The 26,292-nt window shown below is 36.7% G+C and overlaps 1 protein-coding gene across 4 annotated transcripts in view; it reads left to right on the forward strand.

The window, feature by feature from the left end:
* TLK1 (tousled like kinase 1) overlaps positions 1-26,292 on the forward strand; it is a 153,302-nt gene that overhangs the window by 41,043 nt on the left and 85,967 nt on the right. For 2 of the 4 annotated variants that reach the window (XM_025853302.2, XM_073882564.1), the window contains exons 2-3: positions 73-121; positions 7,096-7,214. In XM_025853302.2, coding sequence (XP_025709087.1) covers positions 7,101-7,214 — 114 coding nt within the window. In that variant the 5' untranslated portion in view covers positions 73-121; positions 7,096-7,100. The remainder of the gene's footprint in view (positions 1-72; positions 122-7,095; positions 7,215-26,292) is intronic. The other 2 variants (XM_025853295.2, XM_073882567.1) reach the window with 1 other exon arrangement.

The following is a 26,292-nucleotide window of genomic DNA, read 5'->3' on the forward strand; positions in this document are numbered from 1 at the left end:
GGTCTAAGTGAGCAAACTCATTTACTTTTTGGTAACTGGTATTAACCTTTCTGGTATTAACATGCTTTCTAGATATCGTGGTTTTGTTTTGACTATCTGCCAAGGAAGATGAAGTCTTAAGGTAATTAAAAAATGATATAATGAAAGATAGATTCCTTGTCATAAAAAGGTGATAAACTGTAAAGTAATGCTGACTAACCAGAACTAATACTATGTCTAAATACATGCATCTGTTTTAGACTGGTCACCTTGGGAGGCTAGTTTTATAATAACTAACATCTATTGAGTGAGTGAAAGAGAGTGTGTGTGTGTGTGTGTGTGTGTGTGTAAGTGTGTGTAAGAGAGGGAGAGAGAAAATGTTTATTAGAAGGGGCCATGACATACTTCTCTAATGGGTAAAACTGTGGCCTTCATTTACGTTTCCCTAAATTTTTTCTTTATAGAATAGGATGTGGCTCAGTTGGTTAAGCATCTGCCTTCGGTTCGGGTCGTGGACCCAGGGTCCTGGGATCGCGCCTTTTGTTGGGCTCCTTGTTCGGCGGGAAGCCTGCTTCTCCCTCTCCCACTCCCCCTGCTTGTGTTCCCTCTCTCTCTGTCTGTCTCTGTCAAATAAATAAATAAAATCTTTATAAAAAAAAAAAGAATAGGATGTGATCTCTAATTTGGGTAGTGACATCTCATTATATTTTTTATGTGAAATTTTGGGTTTATTATACATTTTATGGAGCAGTTTAGTAAGAATAGTAGCATAATTAGGAGACGGGTGGTTGTATTTAGAGATGGGTATTCTTTAAGGATGATATGGTCTTTATAGTGGCTTTTATAATTTCTTTTTCAAAAGTATATTATTGTATAATAAAGAATTTAGTGGATTATAGTGAAATTACATATTCTTCAGAAAATCTCATCTCTTGTAATTAAGGACCAAATTTCTGTTAAGTGTCAGAAATAGTTTGATTCCATAAAAAATTAAAATCTTTGAAATGTGTTTGCTACAGCAGGAGTCAGAAAAGTACCTATTTTTGCATGGTTAAAAAATTGAAAGAACAATACTTTATGATATGTGAAATTCAAATTTTAGTGCCCATAAATAAAGTTTTATTGGAACACAGCTGTTTCTGCATTATAATGGCAGAGCAGAGTAGTTGTGACGTTCTTATCACTTCATACAGCTTTTGGTGCACTACAAATTTCAGTGCTGCTGTTCTAACTTGACAGTGTTTTGAGTGCCATGTGTATTGCCAGCCTGCAATATTTGTTTTATTTTTTTATACCAGTGCATATCTATCATGTCAAAACAAGAAAAGAAAAATGGACTCTGAGTGCCATGCTTTTAAGGCACAGTGGAGTGTGTATTTGTTGAATTAGAGAGCAAAACATTTTTTTATTATGCAGTGACACTGTAGCTGTTAGAGAAGAATATATGTTGACATTATTAGACTAAGCATATACCACACTATTCTCAATTCTATTTTCTTAAAGTAACAGTCAATTTAAAATGGAGTATCTTATCACAGCATAATTTCTTCATAAAAATAAAAATTGAAAATGAGGCTGCCACCAAAATAAGTTTCCAAGTGGCTCATTTGTTAGCCAAGCAAGGAAAGCCATTTACTGATGGTGAGTTAATTAAATTGTATTTGATTGCAGCAAAAAAAAAATGTGTCCAGAAAAATAAACTTGTTTTAGACTATAAATTTTTTGGCAAGAACAGTTGATTTAAGAGTTGAGGACATTTGAAGCAACATCAGTAGTCAATTAAAAACAAGGCAGGTAATTTATAGTGGTTTTCCTTGGCCCTTGCTGAGTTGACAGATGTTATTGATACTATTCAGTTGTTGTGTATTCAAGGTGTCAATGCCAGATTTGAAGTGGCAGAACAATTAAACTCTGTGAATAGTCTGTAGAGAACAACTACACACAAGAATATCTTCAAAGTTGAGAAAACACTAAGTACAATCTGAAGTGGAATCTGATAAGATGTGTTAAAACTGATGGTGGTAAAAGTATGTGTGGAACAGAAAAAGGCTTAGTTGGATAACTTTACGAAGCTTATAAAAATGTGAGGTGTTCAGGGCGCCTGGATGGCTCAGTTGGTTAAGCGACTGCCTTCGGCTCAGGTCATGATCCTGGAGTCCCAGGATCGAGTCCCGCATCGGGCTCCCTGCTCAGCAGGGAGTCTGCTTCTCCCTCTGCCCCTCCCCCCTCTCATGTGTGCTCTCTCTCTCTCTCTCTCTCTCTCTCTCATTCTCTCTCTCAAATAAAATCTTTAAAAAAAATGTGAGGCGTTCAAAGTTATGGTTATTTGTTGTGTTATTCATCAGTAGGTACTTTGCAGAAAATATTTGAATTTATCATGTGTTACTGAATCAGTATTGTCGGTGGTGCTCTTCATTTGCTCTCATGGATTTAATTAGCATCAGCTGTGTGAATTTTTGTTGGCCATAGAAGCTGGATATCTTGACTGGCTTTAGTATAGTAAAATTGTTTTACAATATTTTGAGCTTAGGACTGATACTGAAATTTTCTGAGTGAAGCAGGATGACCTTCAACCACTATTGTCAAATACTGATTGGCTTTGGAAATTAGCTTTTTCTGAAGATTTAGACATATTTATGAATGAATCTAACATAAAATTATGAGGCAAAATAGTGCTTACATATGAACTTTAGCTGCAGTTAAGTCATTTCAGTGACAACTGATGTTTGAATCACAAGTAACATCAAGCTGCTTTATACATTTCTTCTGTCAAAGTGAGATCTTCATTCCCATATGAATTTGCGTGAATATATTTTCCACCATCAAACTACAGTTCCAGCAACATTTTTCAGACATTGATGCAAGCGCAAAGAAAGTTTCCATATCTCAAAATCCATTTTTAATTGTGCACTTGAGGAACTTCTACCTAACTTCCAATTGGAAGTGTTTATTCTGCAGTGTAGTGACATATTGAAAAGCAAATATCAAAAGAATCTAAGAGACTTCTATAGCTGCCTTCAAAGTAATGAATATACTCATTAAAATCATGTACTTGTGGGTCAATACCAGTATTTAGCAGTACCTATCTGTCAGAAGAGACATTTCAAAGATAAATACATAAAAGCTGATCAACATAATCAGTTGAATATTTGCAATAGATTTTGATGATAGGAAACTAAAATTGTTACCCCAATTCCATTTTTCATTAGCAAACTTATATTTTATAATATAAAATATAGTTACTATATCTTGAATTTTGTCAATAGAACGTTTATAGGAAGTTTTTCTCTCTCATTATGTAAGTATCTACATGTTTTTGTCCTTGGCCTGCAAAGACTGAAATACAATTGGGCCCTTTTCAGGTAAAGTTTGAGGACCCAGATTCTGTAGCAGTGCTTCTCAGACAAGAATGCACATAATAATTACCTGAAGATCTTATTAAAATGCAGATTCTGATTTGCTAGGTCTAGGGGTGGGACCCAAGATTTTGCATTTCTTATAAGCATCTGAGGTGGTAACATGCTGCTGGTCAATGGACTGCATTTTGGGAGGCAAGGCTCTAGTATTCAAGGTTACATTTTTATTTAGACAAGTATCCTAGGGCCGCCTGGGTGGCTCAGTCAGTTAAGTGTCTGCCTTCAGTTCAGTTCATGATCCCAGGGTCCTGGGATCGAGCCCCATGTTGAGTTCCCTGCTCAGTGGGGATCCTGCTTCCCTCTTCCTCTGCCTGCTGCTCCCCCGCCAGCTTGCGCTCTCTCTCTAATAGATAAATAAAATCTTTAATTAGACAAGTATGCTAATATTTGTTAAGCATCTTTTATTTGCCAAGAATTATACCAGGGATTCTTGCATACATTGCTATTAAAAAGTTGTAAAAACTAGGTGCCTGGGTGGCTCAGTTGGTTAAGCGACTGCCTTCGGCTCAGGTCATGATCCTGGAGTCCCGGGATTGAGTCCTGCATCGGGCTCATGAGCAGGGAGTCTGCTTCTCCGTCTGACCCTCCCCCCTCTCATGCTCTATCTCATTCTCTCTCAAATAAATAAATAAAATATTTTAAAAAAATAAGTTGTAAAAACTTGTTAGAAGGTGTTAAGAACTATTAGTGAGGTTGGGACTCACTGTAGGAGTTTTGGTTAGAAACCAATTGTTTGTTTTTCCTCGAGTGTTTAGCTTCCTCTAGGACCTCATGGGGGAGGGTTGAGGTCCTAGAGGAAGCTGTATGTCTAAGAAACAAAAACAGCGTTAAACAAAATACTACATTATTAGTTGGTTCAGGTCAAAGTGGGACTTAGGTCCTCATCTTCTCTGCTAAATTTCAGTGGGCCATCCCATCAACCGGTTACCAAGCCAAAGAGTAGAAATAGTATATAGCACATAAATGTTTTATAAATATTTTCTCCATGTCTCTTGTTTTTCATTTTTACAACCATGTCTTTTGAACTAGCAAAGTTAAAATTTTGATGAAGTTCAATTTATTTATTTTTAAAAAATTATTTGTAAGCGTTGTGGTAAAGTGTACATAATACCGCATTTACCATTTTCACTATTTTTAGGTGTACAGTTCAGTGCCATTAAGTATATTCACATTATTGTACTATCATCACCACCATCCATCTCCAGAACTTTTGTATCTTCCCCATTGAAACTCTACCCATTAAACACTAACTTCTCATTCCGCCATGCCCCTCTGTCTCTGGCAGCCATCATCTACTTTCTGTCTCTGAATTTGACTGTTAGGAATCTCATATAAGTGGAATTGTACAATTTTTGTCCTTTTGTGTTTGGCTTATTTCACACTTAGCGTAATGTCTTCAAAGTTCATCTATATTGTGACCTGTGTCAAAATTTCCTTTGTTTTTAATGTTGAGTAATACTCCATTTTATGCATAGACCACATTTTGTTAATCCATTCATTCATTGATGGACACTTAGGTTGCTTCTACCTTTTGGCTGTTGTGAATAATGCTGGTATGAACATGGTGTATAAAGATTTATTCTAGTTCTTGCTTTCATTTCTGTTGGGTATATACTCAAAAGTGGACTTTCTGGATCATATGTAATTCTATGTTTAATTTTTTAAGGAACTGCCATGTGGTTTTCCACAATGGTTGCACCAGTTTACATTCCCACTAGCCGAGCACAAAGGTTCAAAATTTCTCCACATCCTTACTAACACTTACTATTTTCAGTTCTATTATAGTAGCCATCCTAATGGGTGTGAAGTGGTATGTCATTGTGGGTTTTGATTTGCATTTCCCTAATGATTGATATTGAACCTCTTTTCATGTAATTGTTGGCCAGTTACATATCTTTGGAGAAATGTCTATTCATGTCCTCTGCCCATCTTTTTTTTAAAGATTTTTTAAATTTAGTTTTATTTTAGAGAGACAGGTGGAGGGGGAGAGGGAGAGAGAGAATCTCAAGCAGACTCTGCGCTGAGTGCAGAGCCAAACATGGGGTGCAGAGCCCAATATGGGGTTCAATCCTATGACCCTGAGATCATGACTTGAGCCGAAATCAAGAGTCAGATGGACACTCAACTGACTGTGCCACCCCCTCCCATTTTTTTAAAGATATTTATTTATTTATTTATTTATTTATTTATTTATTTATTTGACAGAGCGAGAGAACACAAGTAGGGGGAGCAGCAGAGGGAGAGGGAGAAGCGGGCTCCCTGATGTGGGACTCGATCTCAGGACCCCAAAATCATGACCTGAACCAAAGGCAGATGCTTAACTGACTGAGCCACCCACGTCCCTCCCCCCTGCCCATGTTTTAAATTGGGTTCTTTAAGGTTTTTTTGTTGAATTGTAGGATTTATTTATGTATGCTGCAAGGGATCTTGCATTTTTTCTCAGTTTGATATCTAAGAAATCATTGCCAAATCCTCCAAGATCATGATGCTTTACCCTACGTTTTCTTCTAAGAGTTCTATAGTTTTAGGTCTATACATGCAAATGCAAGATCCCTTGGATGTCAAGAAGGAATGGGATCAAAAGCAAAAATTGAAGCCTTCAGTTTTTTAAAGGTAGTTACCTCTTTGAGATGGAAGAAGGAGTGGGCAGAAAATATATGTTCAGGTACAGATACATGGAAGTAAACATGGCAGGATGGCCATTATCCATCCAGTCCTCTGTCCAGATAATGATGAAAGGTAATGAAAGCAATTTTAAAAGATAAAATCTATAGGAATAACTGTTAAACTTTAAGATAGAGGAATGTCAGAGTATGTGGAAGGGGTCTAGTTAGTTTAGTTTAAAAGTGTCCACATGTGATTGGGGATTGCTCCTTATTCCTTTCGAGAACCACTCATTTATGTCAGTTCTAAGGTTTTAGTTTTATCAGTAGAGAGTTGGCAGACATGAAAAAAAGAAATTTAAAATTGAACTTAGCTAGAATTTGTGGTGCTTTAGTCTGCATAGTAGCAATTACATGAGGATGCTAATTTTTCCCCTTTAATTCTCCAGTGGTTGGAGTGATTCTCCAGTGATAGCTGTTACCTCAATGATCTGTTTGATTATGTATATTTTTCATTCACCTGATAGAAACTGAAAACTGTCAAATCTTTGGGATGTGACAGTCATAAAACAATCTTTCCCAGTTTAAAATATAGTCAGATAGGGTATAAATAAACAAAATAACTACTAATGTTACTCAGTGTCAGAATTCTGCATAAGCTAAGATTATGAGAGTAGTGTTTTTCAAACTGTGGACCCATGGTCCATTTATGGCACATGAAATCAATTAAATAGCTCACAACCAGTGTTTTCCTTTTCTGATGGACAAAATAGACTAGAAAATATTGGCGTGCACTGCATGCAGTAAGAAGTATTTGTGGAATTTTTTAATACATGTGTGTATGTGTCTTTGTACTGAATTGGGTGGAAAATATATTTCTTACTGTGGATTACAGTCACAAGTGTTGGAAATTTACTGTTGGTTGTTTTTATAAATGACTGAAGGACATGATAAAAATTTTAACGTCTCAGTCTGTTTATAGAATGCATTCATTAGGTTTATATTGACATCTCAACTAGCCACATCTATATATTTTGTGTTTGTGTGTATATGAAGATATATATTTGTGTTTCATTTTCCTTTTCTGTTATTAATAGGTGCAATGGATGAGCTTCATAGTCTGGATCCAAGAAGGCAAGAATTATTGGAAGCTAGGTTTACAGGAGTTGCAAGTGGGAGCACTGGAAGCACTGGCAGTTGCAGTGTTGGAGCAAAAGTGAGTAAAATTATAATCTTTGTTTGACATTCTTTCATTGTATTAAATGATCCAGAACATATTTTGTAAAAGAATCCTGCATATGTGTTTAGTAGCAAATTACCACTTACTGTAATTTTTGTAATATATAGGGAAAATTCAGTATTTGTAAACCTGATTTTTAATATAGCATAACATACTTCAGGGGCATGATGTTCTAATACATCATAATTGGTTTCAGGAGTAAGAATTAATTGAGTGGATTGAACTGCTCTTCTCCCATTATATAATTTTTACTCTTCCTTGCCTCTGTCACCCTTATTCCTATCTGTACAACTGCTGCATATCTCTTAGGCTTTCCAGTGATAGACCTCACGTTGTCTTCAGCTCCCCATTACCTCACACTGTAGTGGATTTCATGTACTTTTTCTCTTACGGACCTCTGTGCGCATTTGTTTAGGTTACATTCTTAGGTGCAGAATTGCTGGGTTATAGGGTATATATAGAGAGTTAAATTGAATGAATATTATAAGATTGCTATTCAGAACAGTTGTACAGGACTAACCCACACTTTTAACAGAATGCATGATCATTTATGTATCCCTACATCCCAGAAGCAGTTAGCATCATCTGGATTTCTCATTTTTGATAGTCTAATGTGTAAAATAGTATCTCTCTCTCTTTTTTTTTTTTCTTGTACCACCAATTATTTTGAGCATTTCTTTATGTGCTTGTTAGCTTTTTGGGAGTCTCTTCTAAATTGTTAAAATGCTTTTCCTATTTTTCTGTCAGGGTTACTTTCTTTTTCAAACTGATTTTCCCATGTTCCATGTATACTTACATATCAATTCCATGTTGGTTGTATACAGTGCAAATAACTTCTCCCATTTTGTCATGTCTATCACCTTTGTTCATGATATCCATTATCATATAGGATTATTGTAGAGGACTCTTTAATTTTGTTGTAATCAAAGTCACAAATTTTTTTTAACTTATAGTCTATAACTCTGAAATTTTGAATAGCTCTTGGTGTACTTAGAAAAACAGTTGTCACTATGAACCATCTGGGTCAAATAGATCCTTTTCCTTTTTCTTTTAAAGACTTATGAGAGAGAGAGAGAGCACCACAGAGCAAGCAGCGGGTGGGGCAGAGGGAGAGAGAAACCCAAGCAGGCTCTGTGCTGAGCATGGAGCTTGATCTCACCACCCTGAGATCATGACCTGAGCCAAAACCAAGAGTTGGATGTTTAACCAACTGCACCACCCAGGTGCCCCATCCTTTTGCTATTTTTATATTTTAAGTTATTTTGCTACTAATTTATAGCCGTAGGAATAAAGGTATAATGAAAAACAACTTTATTAGACATTTTAATAATAATTTAAACATAAAATCCTCTTGGTATCAAGTAAATCTTGGTGCACAAGCATCTTAAAAGATAAAGGATATTGTCATGCATCCTTTGAGCATCAAGTGGTCCAGATTCATGTAGAAGAATATTATATGAAGTCCTTAAGTTGAATGACTAACTAATGAAAATACCATGTTTCCTTTTTTTCCTTAGAAATATGTTATCCAATTCATTGATTCTTGAATTTGAGAAAATTCATCTAGGATAATATCATTCAATGACTCTGAGATTTCACTTATATAGTCATTGCCATCAGTTTTAGAGAGTCTAGAGGTGTTGTTATCTCTTTGTATTTTCCGATTTGTCTAATAATTACAAAATGTCTTCCACTGTCGTTTTCTTCTCTTGACCATCTTGGGTGGAAAATGAAAATTTCTTAATTCTCCACTGGAGTCAGTGCAATCTATTATCAGTCTGCAAGGATGTCTCTAGTATTTTTTTTTTAAGATTTATTTATTCATTTGAGAGTGAGTGCATGCATGAGTGGGAGGAGGGGCAGAGGGAGAGAAACCCAGGCAGACTCCTTGCTGAGCGTGGAGCCCAACATGGGGTGCGATCTCACGACCGTGAGATCATGACCTGATCCAAAGTCAAGAGTCCGTACTTAACTGACTGAGCCACCCCAGGCGCCCCTGCTCTAGTCTTTTATACATTCTTGCAGGATGATGCAGTACTTTGGGCAAGACAAGAAAATAACTTGAGAGAGAATCACTTATTTCACTATTGCATCACTCTTTAAGGTCATTAAATCTGCATTATTTTTCTCTTTACCATAAAAAACTACTGCAGAGTTGCTTAAAACAAGGCATTTATTTTCTTATAGTTTTGAGGGTCAGAAGTCTGACATTGGTCTCATTGGGCTAAAATCAATGTGTGTGCAGAACTTGATTTCTTTCTTGGAGGCTCCAGCGGTGGGAAGTGGGGAGCACCTTTTCCTTGCCTTTTTCTAGCTTCTAGAGGCTGACCGAATTTCTTGGCTGGTAGTCTCTTTCCTCCATCTTCAAAGCCAACAATGATGCAACTCTCTTACTGTTCTTTGGAAGTCACATCTCCCTCTGACCACAGTCTAGAAAGATTCATCACTTTTAAGTACTTGCGATTAGATTGGCTCATGCCCATCTGGATAATTTGGTATAATTTCCCCAATTCAAAGTCCTTACCCTCTTACATGTGCAAAGTCCTGTAACATTCACAGGTTCTGGGGATTAGGATGTGAGTGTCATTGGGGGACATTATTCTGCCTATCATATCCTCATTCTTCTATTTTTTTTAGTGGTTTTTGTTTGTTTTAGCATAGTTGGGAATAATTGATGAACAATGAGTAATGATGAAGTAATTCCTAGGATGATGTAATAACAAAATATAGGAAAAATAAGATCAATAAGATCCCATAATGTAATTTAAATTTGTGAAAGGGTCTGTTGGATGTCTGGTGATTAATTATAAGAGAGAATGCATTTTAGTCCATTAAAAATAAATTTTATTTTTATTCTTTGGATGATCTCTAAGAAAGAATAAAAGTCCCCAAATACTAATCTTCTTTTAGAGAGGGAGCATGAACAGGGGGCAGGGGGGTGGAGAGGGAGAATCTTAAGCAGGCCCCACGCCAAGCATGAGCCTGACTTGGGGCTTGATCTCACGACCCTGAGATCATGCCTTGAGCTGAAATCAAGAGTCGGAACCTAACCGACGGAGCCACCCAGGTTCCACCTGCCCCCCTCTCTCCCCACCTCGTGACAAATACCAATCTTACAAATAGGTAGAACTACTTGAAAAAGAAGCTCAAACATTAAAATTGGGTTCAGTGGACCCTGAGGTATTCTGAGAATTAAATACTTCCTCCTCACCCCTGGGCCACAAAGATATTCTGCAGATTCTTCTGTTAATTTTATAGTTTTACTATCATATTTGCCCTTTAGGCCCCACCTTTTATATAGTATTGATAGGGATCCAGTTTTACTTTTCTCCATCTGGTGAACCAGTTTTCTCCACAGTGCTTCTTTTTTTAAAACATTTTTTAAAGGATTTATTTATTTATTTTAGAGAGAGGGGTGGGGGCAGAGGGAGAGAGAGAGAATCTCAAGCAGACTCCCTGAGTGTGGAGCCTGCCACAGGCTTGATCTCAAGACCCTGAGATCATGACCTAAGCTGAAATCAAGAGTTGGACACTTAACTGACTGAGCTACCCAGGAGCCCATCTCCACAATGCTTCTTAAATCGTCCATATTTTTCCACTGATAGGTGATGCCACCTTTATCATATATTAATTTGCCAAGTATACATATGGATCTGTCTGAAATTTCTCTTACATTCCACTGGTCTGTATTCTTGTCCCAGTATCACATTTTAAAAAAATACTGTTGTATTTTTGGTATATCTTTTTTATATGGTAGAGCAAGTCTCTTCTTTAATCTTCTTTCATAAAGTTGACTCAGAAAACTGACTTAGTTTTTTTATGGTTCTTTAGTCCCTCATTTAAAATTTGAGTTTCGCTTCATTTGCTTGTTACCATTTGGGGATTCTTCTGTAATAGCTTATTTGTGTCTTTTTCCTTAAAAGATTATCAAATAGAATTCTTATTTTGAATGCATTGCATTTATAGATTAATTGAGGAGTAGTTAAAATCTTTATAAGATTAGATTGTCCCATCCAAATACATGAAATGTGTCTCTATTCAGTTCTCTCTATAGAGATCTTAAGAATTTTTGGCTAGTTTTTATGAATTCTTTTGGCTAATTTCTGAATACTTTAGTTTTTGTGGCTAAATATTTTTTTTTATTTTCTAGTTGGTTATTGTGGACCTAGGAGGTATTTGATTTTTATGGTTTGGTCTTGTATGCAGTGGTCTTGCTGTTGGTCTTTTTTTTTTTTTTTTTTTTTTTTTTGGTTGTAACAGTTCGTTGATTCTTTAGGCTTCTCTAACCAATAATTATCTTCCAAAAATAAGTTTTATTTTTTACACCTCATATGTATATTTTTTCTTTATATTGGTCATGATCTTCAGAAATGGAAATATTCTGTTTTGAGGGATAATTTACACCACATAAACAACTCAAATCTAAAAGGAAGGAAAAGCTTAATTTGTAATTTTCAGAATATTGGAAACAACTGTTCCTCATCTAAGAGAAATATATTAAAAAGAAGTGTGATATATATATTTATACAGTGAAATACGATTTAGCAGTAAAAAGTAAGAGACTATTCATAACATGTAACAACATGGATGCATCTCAGATGAATGGATTATGCTAAAAGAAGTCAGACCCAAAAAACTACATACTATAATACTTCACTTTTTTTTTAATCTAAGCTCTACACCCAGTGTGGGGCTTAAACTCACAATTATGAAATCAACAGTTACTTGTTCCATTGACTGAGCCAGGAGGGAACCCCACCTTTATTTCCTTTTTAAGCAAGGGTTATTAATTGGGATATTTTGAGCTATTCTTTTGTTATGGATGTCTAATTTATTGCATTACATTTTGAAAATATAGTTTGTATGACATTAATTCCTGAAATGTGCCCTGTTTTATAAACATTTCATATCTAATAGCTCTTAATTTTATTTGTTCAGATCTTAAATATTTCCTTGTATTGTCAGCTTGACCTTTTTCTGAGTGGTGTATTAAAATCCTCAGCTATATAGGGAATATATACATATATATATATATATATATGAGAAATATCAGTGGTATTATAACAGCATTGTATGGTGACAGATGGCAGCTACAGTTATGACCATAGCATAACGTATAGAGTTGTCCAGTCACTATGTTGTACACCTGAAACTGATGTAACATTGCATGTCAACTGTGCTTCATTTCATTTAAGAAATCATTAGCTGTGATTATTGATTTATGTATTTCAGCTTGTAGTTATCAATATTTGCTTGATATACTTTGAGGCCATATTTTTATATACATACATTTTATCCTGTTCTTTTTAAAGCCATGTAATTATTTTTTCATTTAATACTTGTTTTTTTCAAATCTTAAGATTAGTATCATTGGCTTTCTTTTCATTCATATTTATCTTAGATATATGGGTATATGTTTTTCTATTATTTTTACTCATTTTGTTTTAATTGTATTTCTTGTAGGCCACAATGTATTTTTTGATAGAATATTAGTGTTTTTACCTCTTAAAAGGTGGGTCTAGTACATTACATTTTTTGTAATGTTATTTTCTGACTTGCTGTGCTATCTATTGTCTAATGTCTTCTAGTTATAGTTCACTTTTATTCCCTTCTACCCCTTGCTTTCCATTGGACAAATGGAGTTTTTCCTGATGTTTTAAAGTTACATATTCTATTTTTACTATTAGGATGATACTCTATACTCATTTATATATTTATATTAATTGTGTATATATATATATATATATATATATATATATATATATATATATACTCAAACTGATACTTACACATTTCTGCAGGATTTCCCACTCCTCCCCCCACTTTTTTAAAACAACTTTTTACTTTGAAAAAATATTATACCTATAGAAAATTGAAAATACTGTACAAAGAATACTTGCATACTCTTTATTTAGATTTAAGAGATGTAAACATTTTTGTGAATTTTTGTGCTCATGTATAGACACATCCCTACCATCTCTCTTTAGTATCACTGTGGTCTCTGCAATGAATGTGAACAGATTTTTCTCCAAGGAGCCCTGCTTCATTTGAGTGGGGAATGATACTTAAGAACCAAGCTAGGTATGCTTGTTGTTATGTGGTAGTATCTTGGAAGAATGTCAGCTAATGTAGAAGGGATGTAAAATCAGGAAGTCAACATTCAGTATTACCCAGCATAATTATTAATTAAGGCAGGGATCATCAGTGGTTGTTAAAATCACTTAGTAAAATGTTTTAGAGACCAATATATTTTCAAGGTCTCAAAGTTTCACCCTGTAGATGAGTTATTTATTACAAAAGAGAAAATGGGTATTTAAAGTGGGGAGATTTGTTTTTCACTACCATAATAAGGAAGCTCAAATTTTTTATTGGCAGTGGCACAGACAGCATTGTATGGTGACAGCGCAGTGGCACAGACAGCATTGTATGGTGACATTAGGCGCATTCTGAGGTGATGCAACAAGAGGCACACAGATCACCTATAGTTTTCATGGTGGAAATGTTGGTTGTTTTTTTCTCCCCCATGGTGGAAATGTTTGATTTGAATTTAGTCATGAGAAAATACTCCTGCAACATCCTACTGGACAATTGGCCTGGACTCTTTCTTCAAAGTGTTCAGTGCCATGAAGAACAAAGGGAGGCAGAGGGACTGTTCTAGATTGGTTGAGACAAAAGAGACATAGCCAAATTGAATCTGTGAATCCTGATTTGCTCCTGGATTGGGAGAAAAATGGTTATAAAGGATGTTTTTGAGATATTTCAGAAAATTTGAGTATAGACTATATGTTGGATAATGAATTAATTTTGGTTTACTGTTCTTTTTGGATAAGCTTGTATTTTTAAAATATTCATCTAAATTTAAAAATACAGATGAGCTGCAGGATGTAAGATAGTGTTGAGCAATGACTGTTATAATGATTTTATCTAATTGGCGGTGATAATGTGCCCGTGAAATGCAGTATTATTGTGTAAGCATATTTTAATAATGGTGAACCAGCAGTTTGTAATGTGGAACTTAAAGCACAAGGATTAAATTTCTGATAGTGAAGGTGCTCTGGGAGAGGAGGAATGAGAGAAAGGTAAGAAAATCATCTAGGAGTATATAGTAAAAAGTTGATTACCTATAAGGAAGTATGTTATGTTTGCCTAAAAGTAAAGTAATAAGCACAGGCAACAGTGATACTGTAAATAGAACTTGTGAATTACTGTGACAGGGTGTAGAAGGAGGAAGAAAAGAAACTTAATCCAATAAAAGTGAGGTAGAGAGAAAGAAGAAACAATTCTAATTTTAAGTATTAATATAATATGGAAGGAATAAAGCCAAGTATATATTATCACAACAAATGAGAATCCATCTATAGGCTGATGACAAGAAACATCTCCCCAAAATGACAAAGATTGGAAATAACTGGAAAGAAAATATTTCAGGTAATCATAGAGAAGAAGAAAGTAGAATTAAATATAAATTTGAGGTCCGTTTCTCCCTAACTCAGAACCTTCCAAAGACTTCCCATCACATTTAAAATACAATTCAATGTCTTCATTATGAAAACCTTCTTACCTAACTTTAGACTAACTACCCTGTTCAACTAACAACTGTCCCACCACACCCACATTGTTTTGTAACTTACTTCAAACATACTTCAAATGTTTGCTCAAGTGTCACCTTTTCAAAGAGGCTTTCCCTGTCCACTCCATGTAAGAAGATAGCTATATCACTCTACTTTAACTCTTTAATTTCTTTAAAAGTACTTAATTGGTTTCTTACATAATACTAAATATTTGTTTTTTGTCTCTTTCCTTTCTTGTACAATGTAAGTTCCATGAGCCTGTGGAGTTGTCTTTTTTTTCCATTGCTATATTTCTAGCATCTGCAACGGTAGTAAGGCCCACAATAAATATTTTTGAATGCATGAATGAATATCAAATAAACCATTCTTCAGAAACAAAACCCAGAATTGTATAAAGAGATATTTTTTAAGGACTAATCAACCATAAGGAAGATATGACAATTATAAATTTTTGTAGATCAAGCAGGTCTAAAAATACATGGTGAATTTATTAAAGTGCAGTTATAATGAGGGCTTTTAGTATAATTCTTTTAAATTTTGTCTGTTTATATATAAAACAGCAGGCTATACAAGATTTACTATTTGCACAATATAATCTATAGGGTTGATTTGATAGATATACATACACATACAATAGTCAGTCCTCTTTATTCAGGGATTCTGTAATTGCAAATTCACCTACATGCTCAAATTTATTTGTAACCTCAAAATCAATACTCGGATTGCTTTTGCTGGTCATTCAAGGGCCTGTGCATGTGCAATGCTGAAAAATTTGAGTCGTCGGAGGCTGAATAAAGCAATATTCTGCCTGTGTGTTTCAGCTCTCCTAGTTTAAACAAGTGTTCTTTTCAGTTTACTTAGTGCCATGTTCTTCACTTTTTTGTGATTTTTATTGGTGATTTTGCTCTTTAAAATGGCCCCCAAGGTTAGTAGTGCTGAGGTGCTGTCTAGTGTACTGAGCACAAGAAGGCTGTGAGGTGCCTTAGGGGAAAAATATGTGTGTTCTATAAGCTTTGTTCAGTCATGAGTTACAGTGCTTTTGGCTATGAATTCAGTGTGAATGAGTCAACAATGGATATTAAATAAGGCATCTTAAAACAAACACACTTTTATACAGAACAAGGTTACATATTAATTGGTTAACAAAAAATGTGATGCAAAGCTTGCAGGACCCTAACTGTGTATTTCCCTGAGGCGATGATTTAGCAGCATTCACTAATTCAGTGTGCACAGCTAATAACAAAACTTGGAGAGAGAGAAAACTTCTATCTATACCACTTTTATCTTACCCCAAGCCTGCTTCACCTGTTTATTTTTTACTTGCCCCAGATCTTTGTGGCATGAGTTTGTGGCTCTGTTGTAAGATTACAGATAGAAGGTAAAGGTAAAAATAAAGGGTACTGATGTAAAAGTTACTGTGTAGCTGTCATGTTGGGAAAAGGAGCTAACTGTAAAGATTTATTTTCTTATTTTACATAGTGAGGAATCACACATGGTTTAAAGAATTTAAAAATTGTGTGTTTCTGGTAAGGTAACTATTTGAAGAATTTAAAATAAAAAAGATAAATGTATCAGGAAGAAGGGGATGCTGTGGTGCCAGTGAACTAAATTCTTCATCTTTCAGGGGACATGGGTGTCTCCGTCAGTTAAGCATCTGCCTTTGGCTCAGGTCATGATCCCAGGGTCCTGGGATCGAGCCCCAAGTCGTGCTCCCTGCTCAGTGGGAATCCTGCTTCTCCCTCTCCTGCTCCCCCTGCTTGTGTTCTCTCTGTCTCTGTCAAATAAATAAAATCTTAATAAGTAAATAAATTCTTCATCTTTCATGGCAAAGTCAATAAAGAATTTTTTGAAATATAGTACATAATAGAATACTCTGCACCTGTTTGAAAGAAAGGACTTAGCAAAGGAAAAAAGAAATGGAGAATCTATTATATGTTGATTTGGAATATTCCAGCCTGTATTAAGAGAAAAGAAAGCAATGCAGGACAGTCTGCATAATGTTATTTTTTTGAGTAAGAAGGGAGGAACCAAGTTCATATACTTCATTTGTTAGTGTAGACAATAGCCTCTAGAAAGATAATAAACAAAGTGAGGTAGCCTATTTGTATTGCCTATTCAAAAATTTCATTAAAAACAGTTTTTTAAAAAGTGGTCGCCTCTGAATATTGGGATTGGTGTGGGAGGGAGAAATTTATATTTCTGTAATGAAATTTTTTTCCATGTGCCTGTGTTGCTTTTATATTTTAAGAAATGTCCCATGAGTGTTTGCCCCCCCAAATCTATTTTTGGAAGGCATGAGAAGTCTTGAGTGTGTGCTTGCATGTGTATATAACTGTGTATCTGAGATTATAAATGATTATGTACTAGGTTTTTAAAAAAATTTTTTATGTTTAATCACCGTACATTACATTATTAGTTTTTGATGTAGTGTTCCATGATTCATTGTTTGCGTATAACACCCAGTGCTCCATGCAGTACGTGCCCTCCTTAACACCCATCACTGGGCTAACCCATCCCCCCAGCCCCTTCCCTTCTAAAACCCTCAGTTTGTTTCTCAGAGTCCATTGTCTGTCATGGTTCGTCTCCCCCTCTGATTTCCCCTCCTTCATCTTCCCCTCCTGCTATCTTCTTTTTTTTTTCCCTTAACATATATTGCATTATTTGTTTCAGAGGTACAGATCTGTGATTCAACAGTCTTGCACAATTCACGGTGCTCACGATAGCACATACCCTCCCCAATGTCTATCACCCAGCCACCCCATCCCTCCCACCCTCTACCACTCCAGCAACCCTCAGTTTGTTTGCTGAGATTAAGAATCCCTCATTATCAGTGAGGTCACATGATAATGTCTTTCTCTGATTGACTTATTTCACTCAGCATAACACCCTCCAGTTCCATCCACATTGTTGCAAATGGCAAGATCTCATTCCTTTTGATAGCTACATAATATTCGATTGTATATATATACCACATCTTCTTTATACATTCATCTGTCGATGGACATCTTGGCTCTTTCCACAGTTTAGCTATTGTGGACATTGCTGCTATAAACATCGGGGTGCACATACCCCTTCTGATCCCTACATTTGTATCTTCGGGGTAAATACCCGGTAGTGCAATTGCTGGATCATATGGTAGCTCTATTTTCAACTTTTTGAGGAACCTCCATCCTGTTTTCCAGAGCGGTTGCACCAGCTTGCATTCCCACCAACAGTGTAGGAGGGTTCCCCTTTCTCCGCATCCCCGCCAACATCTGTCGTTTCCTGACTTGTTAATTTTAGCCATTCTGATGGGTGTGAGGTGGTATCTCATTGAGGTTTTGATTTGGATTTCCCTGATGCCGAGAGACGTTGAGCACTTTTTCATGTGTCTGTTGGCCATTTGGATGTCTTCTTTGGAAAAATATCCGTTCATGTCTTCTGCCCATTTCTTCTTGATTGGATCATTTGTTCTTTGGGTGTTGAGTTTGATAAGTTCTTTATAGATTTTGGATAGTAGCCCTTTATCTGGTATGTCATTTGCAAATACCTTCTTCCATTCTGTCGGTTGTCTCTTGGTTTTGTTGACTGTTTCGTTTGCTGTGCAAAAGCTTTTTATCTTGATGAAGTCCCAATAGTTCATTTTTGCCCTTGCTTCCCTTGCCTTTGGCGATGTGTCTAGCAAGAAGTTGCTGTGGCTGAGGTCGAAGAGGTTGCTGCCTGTGTTCTCCTTTAGGATTTTGATGGACTCCTGTCTCACATTTAGGTCTTTCAACCATTTTGAGTCTATTTTTGTGTGTGGTGTAAGGAAGTGGTCCAGTTTCATTCTTCTGCATGTGGCTGTCCAATTTTCCCAACACCCTTTGTTGAAGAGACTTTTTTCCGTTGGACACTCTTTCCTGCTTTGTCAAAGATTCATAGAGTTGAGGGTCCATTTCTGGGCTCTCTATTCTGTTCCATTGATCTGTGTGTCTGTTTTTGTGCCAGTCCCATACTGTCTTGATGATGACACCTTGTAATAGAGCTGGAAGTCTGGAATTGTGATGCTGCCAGCTTTGCTTTTCTTTTTCAACATTCCTCTGGCTATTGTATTTTCTGGTTCCATACAAATTTTAGGATTATTTGTTCCATTTCTTTGAAAAAAGTGGATGGTATTTTGATGGGGATTGCATTGAATGTGTAGATTGCTCTAGGTAGCATTGACATCTTCACAGTATTTGTTCTTCCAATCCATGAGCATGGAACGTTTTTCTATTTCTTTGTGTCTTCCTCAATTTCTTTCATGAGTATTTTATAGTTTTCTGAGTACAGATCCTTTGCCTCTTTGGTTAGATTTATTCCTAGGTATCTTATGGTTTTGGGTTAGTTGTAAATGGGATCGACTCCTTAATTTCTCTTTCTTCTGTCTTGTTGTTGCTGTATAGAAATGCCACTGATTTCTGTGCATTGATTTTCTATCCTGCCACTTTACTGAATTCCCATATGAGTTCTAGCAGTTTTGGGGTGGAGTCTTTTGGGTTTTCCACATACAGTATGATATCATCTGCAAAGAGTAAGAGTTTGACTTCTTCTTGCCGATTCGGATGCCTTTTATTTCTTTTTGTTGTCTGATTGCTGTGGCTAGGATTTCTAACGCTATGTTGAATAGCAGTGGTGATAGTGGACATCTCTGCCGTGTTCCTGACCTCAGGGGGAGAGCTCTCAGTTTTTCCGCATTGAGAATGATATTCACTATGGGTTTTTCATAGATGGCTTTTATGATATTGAGGTATGTACCCTCTATTCCTATACTCTGAAGAGTTTTGATCAAGAAAGGATGCTGTACTTTGTCAAATGCTTTTTCTGCATCTATTGAGAAGATCATATGGTTCTTGTTCTTTCTTTTATTAAGGTATTGTATCACATTGATTTGTGGATGTTGAACCAACCTTGCAGCCCAGGGATAAATCCCATTTGGCCGTAGTGAATAATCCTTTTAATGTACTGTTGGATCCTATTGGCTAGTATTTTGGTGAGAATTTTTGCATTCATATTCATCAAGGATATTGGTCTGTAATTCTCCTTTTTGATGGGGTCTTTGTCTGGTTTTGGGGTCAAGGTAATGGTGGCCTCATAAAACGAGTTTGGAAGTTTTCCTTCCATTTCTATTTTTTGCAACAGTTTCAGAAGAATAGGTATTAATTCTTTAAATGTTTGGTAGAATTCCCCTGGGAAGCCATTTGGCCCTACGCTTTTGTTTGTTGGGAGCTTTTTGATGACTGCTTCAATTTTCTTAGTGGTTATGGGTCTGTTCAGGTTTTCTATTTCTTCCTGGTTCAGTTTTGGTAGTTCATACATCTCTAGGAATGCAACCGTTTCTTCCAGGTTATCTAATTTGCTGGCATATAGTTGCTCATAATATGTTCCTATAATTGTTTGTATTTCTTTGGTGTTGGTTGTGATCTCTCCTCTTTCATTCATGATTTTGTTGATTTGGGTCATTTCTCTTTTCTTGTTGATAAGTCTGGCCAGGGGTTTATCAGTCTTGTTAATTCTTTCAGAGAACCAGCTCCTAGTTCCGTTGATCTGTTCTACTGTTCTTTTGGTTTCTGGTTCATTGATTTCTGCTCTGATCTTTATTATTTCTCTTCTCCTGCTGGGTTTAGGCTTTATTTGCTGTTCTTTCTCCAGCTCCTTTAAGTGTAGGGTTAGGCTGTGTATTTGAGACCTTTCTTGTTTCTTGAGAAAGGCTTGTATTGCTGTATACTTTCCTCTTAGGACTGCCTTTGCTGCATCCCAAAGATTTTGAAGAGTTGTGTTTTCATTTTCATTGGTTTCCATGAATTTTTTTAATTCTTCTTTAATTTCCTGGTTGACCCATTCATTCTTTAGTAGGATGCTCTTTAGTCTCCATGTATTTGAGTTCTTTCCGACTTTCCTCTTGTGATTGAGTTCTAGTTTCAAAGCATTGTGGTCTGAAAACATGCAGGGAATGATCCCAATCTTTTGGTACTGGTTGAGACCTAGGATGTGATCTATTCTGGAGAATCTTCCATGGGCACTAGAGAAGAATGTGTATTCCGTTGCTTTGGGATGGAATTTTCTGAATATGTCTGTAAAGTCCATTTGGTCCAGTGTGTCATTTAAAGTGTTTATTTCCTTGTTGATGTTTTGCTTTAGATGATCTGTCCATTTCACTGAGGGGGGTGTTAAAGTCCCCCACTCTTATTGTATTGTCAATGTGTTTCTTTGCTTTTTTTATTAATTGGCTTATATAATTGGCTGCTCCCATGTTGGGGGCATAGATATTTAGAATTGTTATATCTTCCTGTTGGATAGACCCTTTAAGTAGATTATAGTGTCCTTCTTCATCTCTTATAGTCTTTGGTTTAAAATCTAATTTGTCTGATATAAGGACTGCCACCCCAGCTTTCTTCTGGTGTCCATTAGCATGGGAAATGGTTTTCCACCCCCTCACTTTCAATCTGGGGGTATCTTTGGGTCTAAAATGAGTCTGGTGCAGACAGCATATCAGTGGGTCTTGTTTTTCAATCCAGTCTGATAGCCTGTGTCTTTTGATTGGGGCATTTAGCTCATTTACATTCAGGGTAACTATTGAAAGATACGAATTTAGTGCCTTTGTATTGCCTGTAAGGTGACTGTTACTGTATATTGTCTTATGTTCCTTTCTGGTCTGTGTTGCTTTTAGGCTCTCCCTTAGCTTAGAGGACCCTTTTCAATATTTCTTGTAGGACTGGTTTAGTATTTGCAAATTCCTTTAGTTTTTGTTTGTCCTGGAAGCTTTTCATCTCTCCTATTTTCAGTGACAGCCTAGCTGGATATAGTATTCTTGGCTGCGTATTTTTCTCGTTTAGTGCTCTCAATATATCATGCCAGTCCTTTCTGGCCTGCCAGGTCTCTGTGGATAGGTCTGTTGCCAATCTAATGTTTCTACCATTGTAGGTTACATATCTCTTCTCCCGAGCTGCTTTCAGGATTTTCTCTTTGTCTCTGAGACTTGTAGGTTTTACTATTAGATGTCAGGGTGTTGACCTCTTTTTACTGAATTTGAGAGGGGTTCTCTGTGCCTCTTGAATTTTGATGCCTGTTTCCTTCCCCAAATTAGGGAAGTTCTCTGCTATAATTTGCTCCATTATACCTTCTGCCCCCCTCTCTCTTTCTTCTTCTTCTTGGATCCCAATTATTCTAATGTTTTGTCATATGGTATCGCTTATTTCTGACATTCTGCCCTTGTGATCCAGTAGTTGTTTATCTCTCTTTTTCTCACCTTCTTTATTTTCCATCATTTGGTCTTCTATATCGCTGATTCTCTCTTCTGACTCATTTATCCTAGCAGTTAGCACCCCCATTTTTGATTGTACCTCATTAATAGCCTTTTTGATTTCGACTTGGTTAGATTTTAGTTCTTTTATTTCTCCAGAAAGGGTTTCTCTGATAACTTCCATGCTTTTTTCAAGTTCAGCTAGTATCTTTAAAATCATCATTCTGAACTCTAGGTCCTACATCGTATTAATGTCCGTATTGAGTAGGTCCCTCGCAGTCGGTACCACCTCTTGTTCTTTTTGTTGAGGTGATTTTTTCCATCTTGTCATTTTGTCCAGCGGAGAATGGTGAATGAGAGAACAAAATGTTAACAGGGTAACAATGTCCCCAGAAAATATACTCTAAACCAATCAGAAAAGACCTGAAACCAGGGGAAAAGAAAGGGAAAAAAGAAAAAAGAAAAACTAAAAGATAAAAACAGAGAATATGATCAAATATGATCAGGCTGGTGCATAGATCAGTGCCACACACTATATTTGGGTGTATTTTGGTCTGTTAGAAGAAAGTGCCTCCCAGAATTTTAAAGAAAGAAAAACATACATGTACAAAAATAAGGGTTGATACGATGAAGGGATGGAGTATGACTGTAAAGATGAAAATTATAAAAAATTTTATAAAAATTGATAAGTTGTTTGAAAAAAGAAGAGGTTTTAAAAAAAAATAGGGAGAGAATGTGATCAGGCAGGAGACTAGAACAAAGCCATACACTAGAGATTTAGGGTATATTTTGATCTGTTAGAAGAAACTGTATTTCAAAATTTTAAAGAGAGAATATATATATATGCCAAAAATAACGGTAACTACTATGAAGGGATAGAATATGACTATCAAAATGAAAAATAAAAATGTCTTTTAAAAAGGGATTGATAAGATGTTGGTTGAAAAAGGGAAAAAGAAAAATTAAAAAAAACAGTTAAAGAAAATTAACTTTGAAAGACTAAAGAATCATGGTAAAAAAAGCCATGAATTCTATGTGCAGTATTCCGCTAGCGCTGGAGTTTTGCCGTTCTCATTGATCGGTAAACTTGGTCTTGGCTGGCTGTTCTTGCTTATCTTCTGGGGGAGGGGCCTGTTGCTGTGGTTCCCAAATGTCTTTGCCGGAGGTGGAATTGCCCTGCCGTTGTCTGATCCGGGCTAAGTAATCTGCTCGGGTTTGCTCTCGGGAGCTTTTATTCCCTGGAAGCTTTCTGTACAGCTTTGGAGGAGGAGAGTGAAAATGGCGGCCTCCCAATCTCCCCCCGCCAGGAGCCGAGAACTTGGGCCCCGCCCCGCTCCTCATTGCGCCCCAAGGGAAAAGCAGTCACTCCCGTCTCCCCGGTGTCCAGCCGCACTCCGTGCTCACTCGGCCTGTGGCCGAGCGTTTCTATCTCTTGCAGTCTACTCAGTGAGGAGTCTCCAAACCCAGCAGATCCCTGCGGTGCGCTCCTGTGCCGCTCCTCCTGGGGGAGGAAGGGGAGGAAGGGGTGTCTCCCCAGATCTGCCGCTTGTTGGGTCCCTGCTGGAGGATCAGTGGCCCGACTGTGCCGCGGATCATAGTTTATGGCAACCCCAAGCTGAGATACCGTGCCTCGGCTCCATCTCTGCAGCCGGCTTCCCCGATCCGATACCTGGGACCTGTGCTGCACTCAGGCACCCCTGGTCTTTCTTTGACCCCAAGGGTCCTGAGACCACACTGTCCCGCGAGGGTGTTCCCCCCCCCCCCACCTTAGCCACTGGAGCGACGTCCCTCAGCGGAGCCGACTTCTGAAAGTGCGGATTTTGTGCTTCGAGGCTCTATCACTTGCCAGAAGTGTCCAACTACCCCGCTGTCTAGCCTCCCGAATACCGAATATCGCCTGGGATTTTCTCTGCACATCTTACCTTCCAGAAAGTTGTCGCTTTTCTGTTCAGAGAGTTGTTGCTATTCTTTTCTTGGATCTCCTGTTGAGTTTCTAGGTGCTCAGAATGGTTTGATCCCTATCCAGCTGAATTCTTGAGACGAGAGGAAATCCAGGTCTCATACTCCTCCGCCATCTTGCTCTGCCCTATGTACTAGGTTTTATCAAGCTTTTTTAACCCCTCAGTGTTCCTTTCTCCTCAGTAATTTGAAACTTTTATAATCTTTTTGTATTGAGATATAGTTCATATGTGCCATAAAATGACCCATTTTAAAGTGTACATTTCAGGGGGTTTTAGTATATCACTAAGTTGTGCAGCTCTCACCACTAATTCCAGAATATTTTTATCACCCTGGAAAGAAACCCCTTACACATTAGCAGCAACTCCCCATTCTCCTGCTCTCCTACCCCATACTTTAGCCCTGGCAACCATTTGTCTGTTATCTGTCTCTATGGATTTGCCTCTTCTGAACACTTCATATAAATGGATTCGTATAAATATGATATTTTGTGTCTGCTTTCTGTCTTTATGGACCTGCCTATTCTGAATATTTCTATAAATGGAATCATACAATACGTGCCATTTGGTATGTGGCTTTTTTCGCCTAGCATAATGATTTCACAGTTCTTGAATGTTGTAGTATATATTGGTACTTTATTCCTTTTTGTGACTGAATATTCCATTGTGGTGTTGTATCACGTTTTGTTTAAATCCATTCATCAGTTGGTGGACATTTGGTTTTCTGTTTTTTTGATGTGAATAATCTTTGAATTCACACTGGTCCAACTGCTTTGAACACTGGTACAGGTTTTTCTGTACACTTAGGTTTCCAGTTTTTTTAGGTATATACCAAGGAGTGGAATTAAGTCACTGTGATATTAGCACAGGAAAGGAAAAATGACCAATAGAACAGAATGGAGTCTAGCAACAGACCCATTTATGCATAGTAACTTGATATATGGTAAATGTAATACTGCAGTGCAGTGGGGAAAGGGGTAGTCTTTTATAATAGATGATGGATCAGTTGAATATTTATATGGGGGAAAATGACAATTGACCCTCAACTCTTACCATAATACAAATATCAATAATAGATAACTTGCAGATCTAAATATGAAAGATAAAACAATAAAGATTTACCAAGAATAATGACAGATTTCATAAATGGGCCACAAAAGGCAGTAAGCATAAAGCAAATGTTTAATAAATGTAATTATATTCAATGACACCAGTAAATAATATGAGTGAAAAGGCAAGTCATAGAGGATTCATACCCAGAATCATGTAAAAAATTTCTACAGATCAAGAAGAAAAGGACAAAAAATTCATGGTCAGAGCTGCAAAAGCCAAATTGTTCTACTAGGCCTATAATGAAAATTAGTAGAACTATGTCTTATTCTTCCAATCTTACATTCATTCTTCACAGAAGTAATCTTTTACATCTTGTAGCTTTTTATTATATTTTATTTGTATTTCTAAGTATATACTGAAGACTCCATGGTTACATTTTCTCTTTGGTACAACTTTCTGTTTTCTGTGGAGTTTATGGTTGAGGTATGTCTTTCGTTTTTAAGTATTCAGTGGAAGCATTCGATACTTTACAGCAGAGATGTAGAAATCTTTCATTATTTTCAGATAGAAGTTTTTCTTAATTTTTTTCTTGTTTTTTCTTTAGACATCTTCCCTGAAGTTTTGTTGTTCTGTTCTTATTTAGGATAGTTGTTCTGTCCTTCTATTGGATGCCTGTCATCTTGGAATCTGCCTTCTTGACTATCATGGGAATTCTTTTTGTGTCTGTCCTGTGTTTGAGCTCTGCTTCCTGTATGCCATCTCTTTCTCTTTTTTGGTTTATTCCATTGCTTTGGTGGAACATATTGTCTGGTTATTTCCTGAGGAAAGGTAAATGAATAGTTACATTTTGGGGACCTTGCATATTTTCCTCTTCCCCTTGGTTGTCTGCATATAGAATTCTAGGTTGGAAATCGTTTTATTAGAATTTTGAAGGTATTGTTCCATTGCTTTCTAGCTTCCAAAGTTACTGCTGAACATTCCAATACCATTCTGATTCCTGATCCTTTGTGAGTAACCTGTTTATTCTTCCCTAAAAGCTTTTAGGATCTTCTTTTTAATCCCTGTCATTTAAAATACTTTATTGTAATGGGCCGTGGTGTGGGTCTTCTTGAACCAGTGTACTTGGTCAAAAGTATGCCCTTCACTCCTGAAACCAACATATAGTTAACTTGAATTTAAAAAAAAAAAAAAAAAAAGTTTGTCCTTCAATGCAGAAACTCATGCTTTCCAGT

This window comes from Callorhinus ursinus, unplaced genomic scaffold (assembly GCF_003265705.2).
Source record: "Callorhinus ursinus isolate GAN/ISIS: 27379988/994484 unplaced genomic scaffold, GSC_fseal_2.0 scaffold2, whole genome shotgun sequence".
Classification (NCBI taxonomy): domain Eukaryota; kingdom Metazoa; phylum Chordata; class Mammalia; order Carnivora; family Otariidae; genus Callorhinus; species Callorhinus ursinus.